Here is a 15,641-nt window from a genome sequence, read left to right on the forward strand (position 1 = left end):
CATCATGACAATGCTCCTTCTGAGCAACACCAGAGAAGATCTACCAGTATTTAAAAAGAATGAAGATGGTTTTGCTTTCCTCTGTTGAAGCTAATTACTGAAAAATGAGTTGTAAGGCCAGAGTCTATACTGCAGGACATTAACAAGGTGGGAAAGAGAAGATGAGGTAAACCTGTAAATTGATGATAGTTGATGGCAGACTTGGGATTTTAAATTGTATTGATTGTACACGAAGTGAGGTCTGAGGGACGTTAAGGCACTTCAGTTTTGAGATGGCAGGAAAGAATGAGTTGTCGTATATTACAGTGTAGTGAGCTTTGATTTCAACATAGTGAAGTATGCTGGAAATAACATACTAAACAAGATGCTGACAGAAGGCCAAGATCCCACATTGTGGGTGTCAGTGCAGGGAGAAGGAAAGAAAAAAAAACAGGATCTTTGTTACTGAGGCAGTAGCCACTGGTCCCAAGGGCTGAGATTGGGTGGCTTGCCTCCCCATTCTCAGCAACAAATAGTTTATCATCCAGGGAGCAAAGAGCAATGTAGAAGAGATATACATTTTTTTTAAAGGAGGAGTTAGATCAAAGACTGTCATGTACCCACCTCCACAGGTTCAATATCACTTGCTGTCGATGGTGACCGAGAGCGAGAATATATCTGAGATTTCACCTCTTCACCAGATGGAGAATTGGAAAGGTTGAAATTCTCAATGGAATCAATCTATGTAAAGAAACACTTTTAAATAATATGTATGCAGATAACACATATTTCTAACAACTTTTCTAAACTTAAAAGCAATGTGATCAATGCAGAAATACAAGATGATTTAACTTTAAAACAATTCACCTCTCTTTCATCCCCTCAATTTATGGTGTCTTCTTCACTGAGAGTGAAGCAGACAGCATGGTTCTGCCAGTGCTGCTGTGTACTCCTCCTTTCTTTTCTACAGTGATTCTCCTCACTCACTGCCTCTCCCAAATGGGCTAATCGAGATTGGGAAGCCATTGTGTGGGGAGATCACAGATGTAAACCCAGGCTCTCAAGTCCTGCAGTGTATAGGCATATCCAGACTGTGAGCCCTGTGTCACTAACACACAGCATTCAAAGCGCAATCAATTTAAAAGGCCACAGGACCTCATCTTATGTTGATGCTTTGAAGTAGAACAAAATAGAATTTGTTTTGAAATCCAATGTTAATCCTAACTTTATGTTCCACAGACCTTTCGCTGTACTGATGCATTAAAGGAAACTGGAGCAGGCAGCTTGCTGTCATCTCTTTTATCTATTAGATTTTTCTCTCAAAGTGGGCAACACTTAGTGTCGGGTAACCTGAAAAAAATGCCAAAGTTGCAGTATTCCTTTGTCTTGCAACTTACTGTACTGCAGTATTACAGAGTTAACTGGCCACAGTCAGAGCCTAGAGCAATACTGTCTTTGAATTAACAGGAATAGACTGTAAGCTATAAACTGAGATTTCTGAAGTTCTGGAGCATGTGTTTTGCAGGTCACTGTGTATAAGTTGCCTCAGCTGTAACCCAAGAGGGAACCGCTAATCTGAAGGACACCAGTAAGTGCCATAAATATTTCTTTTATTAAAACCATCAGATAGCAACAATTTCCCCATCACCTCAGAAGGTAGGGTGTTGGTGGGATACGGTTCCTAAGACACCAATGGTCCACAGATATCATGCCCAAGTGGTTAATCTTCATGTGTGAGCTTAGACAGCAAGAGTCAACAGTTTGTCTGACTGGGAATGGCAGCATCCATCCTGAATGCAATATTCACATACTTTACTCCACATTTGAATTACTATCAGTATCGTAATGGCTACTTACTTGCTAAAAAGATAATTATTACAGTAATTGATGTTCCAAATTAAAATATTCAGTTAACACTGGCTAGACTGACTTTGAGGTTAAATCAGAAACAGGTGAGAAGATGTCGAAAGGAATACTGCAGCTTTTGTGGTGAGGATAAATGCTGATATTGTGTAGGTCTCCTTGCTTATCCCCACCCTGGCTCCCATTCAAGTGCAACTATGCACACGTTCAACTGCAGTTTTACTGAACCAAGCCCCCATTCTTTAAATAGCAATTCACAGACCACTGCAAAATTCTTAACAGCAGAACGCCATTTCGGAAACAGAAGCCATAGTTGACAATAGGAGTGAAACAAGACAGAAACACTTCAAATTGCAGAAAACAAATTGCATAACACCTGGCTGTCCCCAAAAACAGGCAAAACCATTAATGTTAGTACGGCTCATGGCTCATGAAAGTGTTATATAATGGCAGGAGCTTTATAGCGGGAAATGAACAAGGCAACATTCTGCTGCTGAAATATAGCTGCATCTAAGTCTGTTTATGACCAAAATTCAAATCTGTCCAAGACTTGGTACAACGGAGGTTTAATTACTGCTCAGAGAGAAAAACAGTTTGATGAGGGCTTGTAAATTTTCAGCAATAGATTACGTCGTGGAGTGGCACACCGTCGTTGCTCTGACATCCTGCGTCACGGGTGACCTGACATCCTGCGCATGGGTGCCCTGATATCCTGCATCATGGGTGCTCTTACATCAGCGTCACGGGTGCTCAGTCATCCTGCATCACGGGTGCTCAGTCATCTTGCGCAGGAGTGCTCTTACATCAGCGTCACGGGTGCTCAGTCATCCTGCATCACGGGTGCTCAGTCATCTTGCGCAGGAGTGCTCTTACATCAGCGTCATGGGTGCTCAGTCATCCTGCATCACAGGTGCTCAGTCATCTTGCGCAGGAGTGCTCTTACATCAGCGTCATGGGTGCTCAGTCATCCTGCATCACAGGTGCTCAGTCATCTTGCGCAGGAGTGCTCTTACATCAGAGTCACGGGTGCTCAGTCATCCTGCATCACGGGTGCTCAGTCATCCTGCGCAGGAGTGCTCTTGCATCAGCGTCATGGGTGCTCAGTCATCCTGCATCACGGGTGCTCAGTCATCCTGCGCAGGAGTGCTCTTGCATCAGCGTCATGGGTGCTCAGTCATCCTGCATCACGGGTGCTTAGTCATCCTGCATCACGGGTGCTCAGTCATCTTGCGCAGGAGTGCTCTTACATCAGCGTCATGGGTGCTCAGTCATCCTGCATCACGGGTGCTCAGTCATCCTGCATCACGGGTGCTCAGTCATCCTGCGCAGGAGTGCTCTTACATCAGCGTCATGGATGCTCAGTCATCCTGCATCACGGGTGCTCAGTCATCCTGCATCACGGGTGCTCAGTCATCTTGCGCAGGAGTGCTCTTACATCAGCGTCATGGGTGCTCAGTCATCCTGCATCACAGGTGCTCAGTCATCTTGCGCAGGAGTGCTCTTACATCAGCGTCACGGGTGCTCAGTCATCCTGCATCACGGGTGCTCAGTCATCTTGCGCAGGAGTGCTCTTACATCAGCGTCATGGGTGCTCAGTCATCCTGCATCACGGGTGCTCAGTCATCTTGCGCAGGAGTGCTCTTACATCAGCGTCACGGGTGCTCAGTCATCCTGCATCACAGGTGCTCAGTCATCTTGCGCAGGAGTGCTCTTACATCAGCGTCACGGGTGCTCAGTCATCCTGCATCACGGGTGCTCAGTCATCTTGCGCAGGAGTGCTCTTACATCAGCGTCATGGGTGCTCAGTCATCCTGCATCACGGGTGCTCAGTCATCTTGCGCAGGAGTGCTCTTACATCAGCGTCATGGGTGCTCAGTCATCCTGCATCACGGGTGCTCAGTCATCTTGCGCAGGAGTGCTCTTACATCAGCGTCACGGGTGCTCAGTCATCCTGCGTCACGGGTGCTCAGTCATCCTGCGTCACGGGTGCTCAGTCATCCTGCGTCACGGGTGCTCAGTCATCCTGCGTCACGGGTGCTCAGTCATCCTGCGTCACGGGTGCTCAGTCATCCTGCGCAGGAGTGCTCTTACATCAGCGTCACGAGTGCTCAGTCATCCTGCATCACGAATGCTCTGACATACTGCGTCATGGGTGCTGTCATCCAGCGTCACGGGTGCCCTGACAAAGTGGTTAGCACCGCAGCCTCACAGCTCCAGGGACCCGGGTTCGTTTCTGGGTACTGCCTTTGCAGACTTTGCAAGTTCTCCCTGTGTCTGCGTGGGTTTCCGCCGGGTGCTCCGGTTTCCTCCCACAGCCAAAGACTTGCAGGTTGATAGGTAAATTGGCCATTGTAAATTGCCCCTAGTGTAGGTAGGTGGTAGGAGAATGGTGGGGATGTGGTAGGGAATATGGGATTAATGTAGGATTAGTATAAATGGGTGGTTGTTGGTCAGCACAGACCCGGTGGGCCTGTTTCAGTGCTGTACCACTCTATGACATCCTGCGTCACAGGTGCCCTGATATCAGCGTCACGGGTGCTGCGACGTCCGGCGTCACGGGTGCTGCGACGTCCGGCGTCACGGGTGCTCTGACGTCCGGCGTCACGGGTGCTCTGACGTCCGGCGTCACGGGTGCTCTGACGTCCGGCGTCACGGGTGCTCTGACATCCCACATCATGAATGCCCTGATATCAGCGTCGTGGGTGCTCTGACGTCCGGCGTCACGGGTGCTCTGACGTCCGGCGTCACGGGTGCTCTGACGTCCTGCGTCACGGGTGCCCTGACATCGCACATCACGGGTGCTCTGACATCCCACATCATGAATGCCCTGATATCAGCGTCGTGGGTGCTCTGACATCCCGCGTCACGGGTGCCCTGATATTGGCATCAAGGGTGCTCTGACATCCCGCGTCACAGTGCTCTGATATCGGTGTCACGGTTGCCCTGACATGCAGCGTCACGGGTGCTCTGACATCCCGCGTCACTGGTACCCTGATATCGGCATCAAGGGTGCTCTGACATCCTGTGAGACAGTATAACTGGTGCTCTTAAGAGCAAGACTGACTACTTTGGCGTCAGTCCATATGTTAAACAAACCACTGGAGGTTCATGGAGCAGTGATTTGTCAATCGATTATCAAAACTGACTGATAAAGCCCCTCAGGACTGGCAACTCTTCATATCTCCTGAAATTGTAGATTAATTTCGTGGGCATTGCTGCAGGCAACCCGAGAGAAAAATCACAAGGGCATTAATTTTTGTTCCTATTTTCCTTGAATATTTTATTAGTTATAAAAATACTAGAGCTGGGAAAAATGTTTCTTGACTGGATAGGGATGGGGTGGTTTGTGGTCATGTGATGAAATCTTCAGGATTACATTCAACCAGAGTTGGTAATGCTTCCCTCAGACCAAAGGATTCTGCAGCATTAGATGAAAATGAGTGAGGGAGCCTGTGTGCTCATTGAAATAAAAGCAGAAGATGCTGGAAACAGTCATAGTGTCATAGGCACAGAAGGAGGCCATTTGGCCCATGGAGCTATCCTGTCAGTCCCACTCCCTCACTCAATCTCCATAGCCCTGAAAGTCTATTTCCTTCAAGTGGCCATCCAATTTCCTTTTGAAGTCACTGATCGTCTCCGCTTCCACCACCCTAGTGGGCAGCCAGTTCCAGGTCATTACCACCCGCTGCGTAAAAAAGTTCTTCCTCATATTCCCCCTGCATCTCTTGCCTAAAACCTTCAATCGGTATCCTCTAGTTCTTGAACCATCAGTTAATGGGAACAGTTTTTCCTTGTCAATCTCCTTAACATTTTAGTGCACAACCCTTCACCTAAAAAGGCACAATCAAACATTGGTCTATTTTTCTCTTGGAATGCTGACATATTTGATACGCATTTTCCAGTTTTATTTCACCGAGCAAGCATTTGGTTGTATCTTTAAAAAAACTGTTTTGAATTCTCATCACAAGAGTGTGGGGTCGCTGTTTTAAAAGTTTTAAAATCGCTAATCTAAGACCAACTCCGAAAAGGGAATGTAAACATGAGAAATATGCAGTTATGAAAAGGATTTACATCAGAGATAAGGTTACACAGAATTTGAGTGATCATTAGATGATGAATTTCATATTACATTTGAGAATAATGTGGTTAAGTCTGAAACTGGGGTCTTAAGTTTAAACAAAGCCAATTACTGAGGTATGAGCGGCGAGTTGGCTGAGGTATAAAAACTCTGCTGGAAAAGTGGTAGAACCATGGTTAACTAAAGTAGTAAATAATATTAGATTAAAAGAAGAGGCTTACAATGTTGCCAAAAAAGAGGGATTTAAAAATCAGAAAAATAGGACCAAGAGGGAGAAAATAGAACGAAAGTATGTTAGCATTATATAACAGATTGTAAGAACCTTTTCACGTACGTAAAAAGGAAGACAGCAGTGAAAATAAAAATAGGTCTCTTGGAGGCCGAGACAGAAGAAATTGTAATAGGGAAATGGTAGAATCTTTAGCTGTCTTCACAGTAGACAACAAAGAACATAACGGAAATTGTGGGGAACCCATGGTCTACTGAGTGTGGAACATAAAGTAATTAATATTAGTAAAGAAAAAACTCAAAAATTAGAGAGACTAAAAGCCAACAAATCCTCTGGACCCAATGGCCTACATTCTTGTGTTTTAAAAGAGTTGGCTGCAAAGATAATGGATGCATTGGTTTCAATCCTTCACAAATTCCAGTGGATTGGAAGGTAGCAAATCTAACCTTTGCTGTTCGAGAAAGGCGGGAGAGAAAACAGGGAACAATAATTCAGTTAGCGTGATATCAATAGTAGGGAAAATGCATTGTTAGGAATGTAGTAACAGGGAACTTTGAAAATCACAATATGAGTAAGCAGGATCAACATGGTTTTATGAAAGGGAAATCGTGTATGACAAATCTATCAGAGAAATTTGAGGGTGTAACTAGCAGGGTGGATAGGGGGAACCAGTGGATGTAGTATATTTGATAAGGTACCACACAAGTGGCTGTGACACAAGATTAGGGCTCACGGCCTTAGGGGTAATATAGTAGCATGGACTGAAGATTAGTTGAAGAACAGAAAATAAGAACAGGAATAAAATGGTCATTTACAGGATTAGGGGGCGTAACGAGTGGAATTTCACAAGGATCAGTGCCTGGGCCTCAGCTAGTTACAATTTATATGGCTTAGATGAGGGGTCCTAGCGGCACAGTGGCGCAATGATTAGCAATGCAGCCTCACAGCTCCAGGGATCCAGGTTCAATTCTGGGTACTGCCTGTGCGGAGTTTGCAAGTTCTCCCTGTGACCGTGTGGGTTTTCGCCAGGTGCTCCGGTTTCCTCCCACTGCCAAAAACTTGCAGGTGATAGGTAAATTGGCCATTGTAAATTGCCCCTTGTGTAGGTAGGTGGTAGGGAATATGGGATTACTGTAGGGTTAGTATAAATGGGTGACGTCTCAATTCATTCCATCTTCGCTGCCTTCGGAGAATACTTGGCATCAGGTGGCAGGACTATATCTCCAACACAGAAGTCCTTGAAGCGGCCAACATCCCCAGCTTATACACACTACTGAGTCAGCGGCGCTTGAGATGGCTTGGCCATGTGAGCCGCATGGAAGATGGCAGGATCCCCAAAGACACATTGTACAGCGAGCTCGCCACTGGTATCAGACCCACCGGCCGTCCATGTCTCCGTTATAAAGACGTCTGCAAACGCGACATGAAATCGTGTGACATTGATCACAAGTCGTGGGAGTCAGTTGCCAGCATTCGCCAGAGCTGGCGGGCAGCCATAAAGACAGGGCTAAATTGTGGCGAGTCGAAGAGACTTAGTAGTTGGCAGGAAAAAAGACAGAGGCGCAAGGGGAGAGCCAACTGTGCAACAGCCCCAACAAACAAATTTCTCTGCAGCACCTGTGGAAGAGCCTGTCACTCCAGAATTGGCCTTTATAGCCACTCCAGGCGCTGCTTCACAAACCACTGACCACCTCCAGGCGCGTATCCATTGTCTCTCGAGATAAGGAGGCCCAAAAGAAAGAAAGTATAAATGGGTGGTTCTTGGTCGGCACAGACTCGGTGGGCTGAGGGGCCTGTTTCAGTGCTGTATCTCTAAAATACAAAAAATAAAATAAAAAAAACTTTGACAATACAATGTTAGGTGGGAAAGTATGTTGTAAGGAGGACATAAAGAGTCTGTAAAGAGATATAAACCGGTTAAGTGATTGGGCAAGATAGTGGCAGATGTGGGGAAGTGTAAAACTATCCACTCTGGTAGGAAGAATGGAAAAGCAGAATACTTTTTAATAGTAAATGTTAGGATTCAGAAGAATCTGGGTGTCCTTGTTCAGGAATCACAGAAAGTTAACAGGCAGGTACAGCAAGTAATTAGGAAGATAAATGGTGTTTTAGCCTTTACTGCAAGGAGGTTGATGTATAAGAGGAAGGAAGTCTTGCTGCAATTATATAGGGCTTTGGTGAGACTACACTTGGAGGACTGTGCTCAGTTTTTGTCTCCTTACCTAAGGAAAGATATATATACCATAGAGGGGGGTGTACCAAAGTTTCTGTCGATTGATTCCTTGAATGATAGGGCTGCCTATGATGAGAGATTGTGTAGAATGGGCATATATTCTCTCGAATATGGAAGAATGAGAGATGATCTCATTGAAACATATAAAATTCTTAGGAGGCTTGACAGGGTAGATGCTGAGATGTTGTTTCCACTAGCTGGAGAGTCTAGAGATACAGGTCATAACCTGAGGATGAGCAGTAGACTATTCAGGACTGAGACGAGGAGAAATTTTAGGCACTAAGGGAATTAAGGGATTGGGGATAGGACGGGAAGGTAGAGCTGATATAGAAATTCAGCCATGATTTTATTAAATGGCAGAGCAGGCTCCTGTTCCTATTTCTTATGTTTACAACACTGACAGGCCTTACTGGTGTATGCTGGTATTGATGCCCCACATGAACCTCCTCCCAGCCTACTTCATCTAAACTATCAACATTTCCTTTCTCCCTCATTTACTTATCTAGGTTTCCCTTAAATGCATCTCAGCTATTCGTATCAACTCCTCTATTTAGTAGCGAGTTCCATATTATCAAGAAGTTTCTCCTGAATTCCTTATTGGATTGATTATTGACTACCTTACATTTATTACCACTAGTTTTGGACTCCCCCACAAGTGGAAACATCTCTTCATTGACCTTTTCAAACCTCTCATAATTTTCAAGATTTCAATTAGGCCACCTCTACCCTTCTCTTTCCCAGAGTCTTTCCTGATAATTATAACCACCCAGTTCTGGTATCATCCTCTTAAAACATTCTCCAATGCCTCTATATTCTTTATAAAAAGTTGTATCTATAATAAAAATGGCCAGGCACAAATTCTAAAAGTGAATTAAGTTTGGTCCAGCAGGCTACAGGTCCTGGCTAAGTTCAGTTCTCACCAAGTGGCAAGTAACACATGCCATCCCAAAAGACAAAGGCTTGTATGCCGGAAATCAGGGTCTGCTGTTTTAACCTCATGTCTAATGGAATGGTTCATGGCTCTCAATTCAAGACAGTCACAGATGTATCTGCATTCCACTCTTGTTTTTGATAAGTACTTGAATGTTACGTATCTGGTCATAATGCATACATTGCCTGATGACAAATATGCCTGCAACTGATCACTGTAGTTGAGTTCCATTCTGTGTGTTTTTGAATTCCTTTTTTCTTTCAGAATTCTTTCAGATAATGCCTGACCTGCTGTGTACTTCCAGCAATTTCGGTTTTTACTTTAAAACATATGCATGAAAATGAAGATCAAGTGAGATCAAGTGGCCGAGATTTTCAGCAGGCTGGGTGAGGTACGAGCACACACTCCCATCACAAACCCATTACGGGTACTATGAAAGTCCTAATGTATCGCACCTTTGAAACAAAACTGGTTTGAATCACATTTACTTAGCGATGAAACAAAAAAACACAAAGATTCATTGTTAAATAATTTTTCTTAAAATACTGATTTTGTAAAAATTGAATAAAAGGCCAATTTTTCATTCAAGGTTAACACAATTGAGAGAGTTTAATAATGTGACCACTATGGCTTCCTGACTGGAGTAGCACAGCACAAGCAATTAAGAATAAACAGGCGCAACATGCACACTGCGAAGAGAGAGAGAGAATTCAGGCAGAGGAAGGACATTGGACAAGTAGCTGCAGCATTGACAAAAATAAGCATTTGGGCTCATAGCAGTGCACACACACATATGCATATAAATACACATACAGTAGAACAAACTAAGACAGCATCTTACACGTCTGCCTTTGCTAGCTGGAACACAGGCACGAGAATGCTTCAACAGAGAAAGGAAACACAGTTAACTACTAATAAAGAGGTAAAAATACCACTAAAATCTACTATTTTGTTGTTGCCTTACCTCAATTCCCTCATCCTAAACCTGTAAAGCCATCAATAGCCTTCCAGGCACAATGAAAGAAAAACCTTTCCAAAAAGAAACATTCCAAGGTGACCAAGGTAAGCCCCACTTGTAGCCCAAGTCAAACTGTTCCATACAATCTCTATCCCTATTCATTACTGAAGACATTTCTTTTAAATTCATTCTCAGGATGTAGGCGTCACTGGCAGCGACAGCATTTATTGTCCATCCCAAGTTAGCATGAGAAGGGTGGTGGTGACTTAGTGGCTTTCTTGGCTACTTCAGAGGGCAGTTAAGCTTCAACCAAATTGGTGGGGGACTGGAGTCACATATAGACATGACCAGGTAAGGAAAGGATATTTCCTTCCCTATTGGGCATTAGTGACCTAGTTGGATTTTTACAATTCAATAGTTTCATGGTCACTTTTCCCAATACAAGGTTTCGCTTTCTGTATTTCTTTTAAACAAAAGAACTCACATTCTCAAACTACCATGGTGGGACTTGGCAGGAGCCATAAAACAGGCATTATTCTGTAACTATGGGACATGGAGCTAATTGAAGTGTGAAGCATGAGTTAAATGCCCTCTACCTAGCCCCATCTGGTAGCCTTGGATAAAACCCACTGGTACAGGATTTGACAGTGCAGTTTCTAATTTTACACAGAGATAAACATCTTTTGTTATAAAGCAAATAACATAAGTTTAAATCTCAAGCATAGTTATTGTTTGTCTCAGGAAGTGTTTTTCAATCTAAGTGAATGGAAGGACACAGTGGCCTGGAAAATGTTGGTCAATCACAGCAGGATGGAGAAATATTTTCAAGAATCCAGAGGGTTCTGATGAAGCAGAACAATGCTTTTTTCCCCTAAGCAGAGACATTCCTGGCTTAATAGCTGCAGGGTCCTGAAACATCCAATAATAATCACTGGCCAGACACACGGACATCCAATTATAAAAGCAGGCCTGTCAAATATCCAATAAATAACTGCAGGCCAGTCAAACGTCCAATCATCATCTCAGGCCACTCAACCATCCATTAATAACCACTGACCTCCAATCATCCAATGACCACCACAGGTCACTCAAAGATCCAATAATAACCACTGACCACTTAACCATCCAATAACAACCATGGGCCAGTGAAACATCCAATAATAATTGCATGACCATCGCTCAAATGTATCATAATAACTAAAGGGCAGCCTCCCAGACAACTAATAACAGAAATGTAGGAAACAAAAAATGTAGTAAAAAAATGAGGAGAGGGGTAACAGACTTCAGAAGGCCATACTCAGACTGGTAAAACAGGTAGGCTCATAATAGTGGTGCATTTCAGTAGGAAGAATGAGGTGAGGCAATACAAACTAAATGGTACAATTTTAAAGGGATGCAGGAACAGGGAGAGATGGGGTGTATCTCCACAAATCTTTGAAAGTGGCAGCACTAGTTGAGAAGTTGTTTAAACAGGCAGACTAAATCCTAAGCTTTATAAATAGGCATGGAGTAAAACAGCAAGGAAGTTATACTTCTTTAATAAAACACTGGTTAAAATCCAGCTGGTATTGTGGCCAATTATAGGCATTGCATTTTAGGAAGTAAGGCCTGGCTACCCAACCCGAACCCGGCTAGACCTGACGACATGTGCTGGGTTCGTGTCGGTTCTATATTCCGAGTCCAGCATTTGGGCTTGGGTTGGGTTGGACAGTGCTGCTTCCGGGAAGTCATGGGATCAGGCTTACCCATGATTCCTCACAACTCGATCTGCAGGAATAGCCTGCTGCCGGAATGGATGAACGATATTCGTGTCGGGTTGGATGCGGAAATAAATTTAAGGACTCTGTCCGGGTCGGGTTGGCTGTGATCGGGTCGGGCTTCACTTCTATAGCCGAGCAGGCCTTTATTAGGAAGGACGTCAACAACAATTCGATTCACTCCGCGTGATATCAAGAAACGACTGAAGGCACTGGATACTGCAAAAGCTATGGGCCCTGACAATATTCCGGCAATAGTACTGAAGATCTGTGCTCCAGAACTTGCAGCGCCCCTAGCCAAGTTGTTCCAGTACAGGTACAACACTGGCATCTACCCTGCAATGTGGAAAATTGCCCAGGTATGTCCTGTACACAAAAAGCAGGACAAGTCCAACCTGGCCAATTACCGCCCCATCAGTCTACTCTCAATCATCAGTAAAGTGATGGAAGGTGTCATCAACAGTGCCATCAAGCAGCACTTGCTTAGCAATAACCTGCTCAGTGACGCTCAGTTTGGGTTCCGCCAGGGAAACTCAGCTCCTGACCTCATTACAGCCTTGGTTCAAACATGGACAAAAGAGCTAAACTCAAGAGGTGAGGTGAGAGTGACTGCCCTTGACATCAAGGCAGCATTTGCCCAAGTACAGCATCAAGGAGCCCTGGCAAAACTGAGGTCAATGGGAATCGGGGAAAACCCTCCGCTGGCTGGAGTCATACCGAACGCAAAGGAAGATGGTTGTGGTTGTTGCAGGTCAATCATCTGAGCTCCAGGACGGCACAGTGGTGCAGTGGCTAGCACTGCAGCCTCACAGCTCCAGTGACCCGGGTTCAATTCTGGGTACTGCCTGTGTGGAGTTTGCAAGTTCTCCCTGTGTCTGCGTGGGTTTTCTCCGGGTGCTCCGGTTTCCTCCCACAAGCCAAAAGACATGCAGGTTGGTAGGTAAATTGGCCATTATAAATTGCCCCTAGTATAGGTAGGTGGTAGGGAAATATAGGGACAGGTGGGGATGTTTGGTAGGAATATGGGATTAGTGTAGGATTAGTATAAATGGGTGGTTGATGGTCGGCACAGACTCAGTGGGCCGAAGGGCCTGTTTCAGTGCTGTATCTCTAAAACTAAAACTAAATCACTGCAGGAGTTCCTCAGGGCTTTTTAAAAAATTCATTCATGGGATGTGGGCGTCACTGGCAATGCCAGCATTTATTGCCCTTCCATAATTGCCCTCGAGAAGGTGGTGGTGAGCTGCCTTCTTGAACCGCTGCAGTCCATGTGAGCTAGGTACACCCACAGTGCTGTTAGGAAGGGAGTTCCAGGATTTTGACACAGCAATAGTGATATAGTTCCAAGTCAGGATGGTGTGTGACTTGGACAGGAACTTGCAGGTGGTGATGTTCCCATGCATCTACTGCTCTTGTCCTTCAAAGTGGTAGAGGTCGCGGGTTTGGAAGGTGCTGTCTAAGGAGCTTTGGTGCATTGCTGCAGTGCATCTTGTAGATGGTACACACTGTTGCCACTGTGCGTCGGTGGTGGAGGGAGTGAATGTTTGTGGATGGTGTGCCAATCAAGCGGGCTGCTTTGTCCTGGATGGTGTTGGGCTTCTTGAGTGTGGTTGGAGCAGCACCCATCCAGGCAAGTGAAGATTATTCCATCACACTCCTGACTTGTGCCTTGTAGATGGTGGACAGGCTTTGGGATGTCAGGAGGTGAGTTACTCGCTGCAGGATTCTTAGCCTCTGACCTGCTCTTGTAGGCTTATATGCCTACTCCAGTTCAGTTTCTGGTCAATGGTAGCCCCTAGGATGTTGATAGTGGGGGATTCAGTGATGGTAATGCCATTGAATGTCAAGGGGAGATGGTTAGATTCTCTCTTGTTGGAGATGGTCACTGCCTGGCACTTGTGTGGCACGAATGTTACTTGCCACTTATCAGCCCAAGCCTGGATATTGTCCAGGCCTTGCTGCATTTCTACACGGACTGCTTCAGTATCTGAGGAGTCACGAATGGTGCTGAACATTGTGCAATCATCAGCAAACATCCCCGCTTCTGACATTATGAATGAAGGAAGGTCATTGATCGAAGCAGCTGAAGATGGTTGGGCCTCAGACACTACCCTGAGGAACTCCTGCAGTGATGTCCTGAGCTCAGATGATTGACCTCCAACAACCACAGCCATCTTCCTTTGCACTAGGTATGACTCCAACCAGCAAAGAGATTTCCCCCTGATTCCCATTGACTCCAGTTTTGCTAGGGCTCCTTGATGCCATACTCAGTCAAACACTGCCTTGATGTCAAGGGCAGTCACGTTCACCTCACCTCTTGAGGGTAGTGTCCTAGGCCCAACATCTTCAGCTGCTTCCTTCAATCTTAAGGTCAGAAGTGGGGATGTTCGCTGATGATTGCACAATGTTCAGCGTCATTTGCAACTCCTCAGATACTGAAGCAGTCCGTGTAGAAATGCAGCATGACTTGGACAATATCCAGGCTTGGGCTGATAAATGGCAAGTAACATTCGCGCCATACAAGTGCCAGGCAATGACCATCTCGAACAAGAATCTAACCATCTCCCCTTGACATTCAATGGCATGACCATCGCTGAACCCCCCACTATCAACATCCTAGGGGCTACCAATGACCAGAAACTGAACTGGAGTAGCCATATAAATACCGTGGCTACAAGAACAGGTCAGAGGCTAGGAGTCCTGCAGCGAGTAACTCACCTCCTGACTCCCCAAAGCCTGTCCACCATCTACAAGGCACAAGTCAGGAGTGTGAAGGAATACTCTCCACTTGCCTGGATGGGTGCAGCTCCAACAACACACAAGAAGCTCGACACCATCCAGGACAAAGCAGCCCGCTTGATTGGCACCCCATCCACAAACATTCACTCCCTCTACCACTGACACACAGTGGCAGCAGTGTGCACCATCTACAAGATGCACTGCAACAACACACCAAGGCTCCTTAGACAGCACCTTCCAAACCCATGACCTCTACCAACTAGAAGGACAAGGGCAGCAAATTCATGGGAACACCACCACCTGCAAGTTCCCCTCCAAGTCACACACCTTCCTGACTTGAAACTATATCGCCGTTCCTTCACTGTCACTGGGTCAAAATCCTGGAACTCCCTTCCTAACAGCACTGTGGGTGTACCTACCCCACATGGACTGCAGAGGTTCAAGAAGGCAGCTCACCACCTCCTTCTCAAGGGCAATTAGGGATAGGCAATAAATGCTGGCCTGGCCAGCGACGCCCACACCTCATGAATGAATTTTTAAAAACCGTAGCGAGGGCGTACAGGAGATTTACCAGAATGCTATCAGGGATGAGGGACTTCAGTTATGTGGATAGACTGGAGAAGCCGGGGTTTGTTCTCCTTAGAGTAGAGAAAGTTAAGGGGAGATTTGAAAGAGATGTTCAAAATCATGAATGGTTTTGATAAAGTAAATAAGGAGAAACTGTTTCCAGTGGCAGGAGGGTCAGTAACCAGAGAGCACAGAGTTAAGGTAATTGACAAAAGAACCAGACATGAGGAAAAACCTTATTTAAGTAGCGAGTGGTAATGATTTGGAATGGTGGAGGCAGATTCAACAATAATTTTCAAAAGGATAC

General features: G+C 45.4%; 1 protein-coding gene across 7 annotated transcripts in view; it reads right to left on the reverse strand.

Moving 5' to 3' along the window:
• LOC137365491 (serine/threonine-protein kinase MRCK alpha-like) overlaps positions 1 to 15,641 on the reverse strand; it is a 789,178-nt gene that overhangs the window by 92,842 nt on the left and 680,695 nt on the right. For all 7 annotated transcript variants that reach the window (XM_068027939.1, XM_068027937.1, XM_068027940.1 and 4 more), the window contains one exon: positions 604 to 720. In XM_068027939.1, coding sequence (XP_067884040.1) covers positions 604 to 720 — 117 coding nt within the window. The remainder of the gene's footprint in view (positions 1 to 603; positions 721 to 15,641) is intronic.

The sequence above is a fragment of the Heterodontus francisci genome, chromosome 3 (assembly GCF_036365525.1).
Source record: "Heterodontus francisci isolate sHetFra1 chromosome 3, sHetFra1.hap1, whole genome shotgun sequence".
Taxonomy (NCBI): domain Eukaryota; kingdom Metazoa; phylum Chordata; class Chondrichthyes; order Heterodontiformes; family Heterodontidae; genus Heterodontus; species Heterodontus francisci.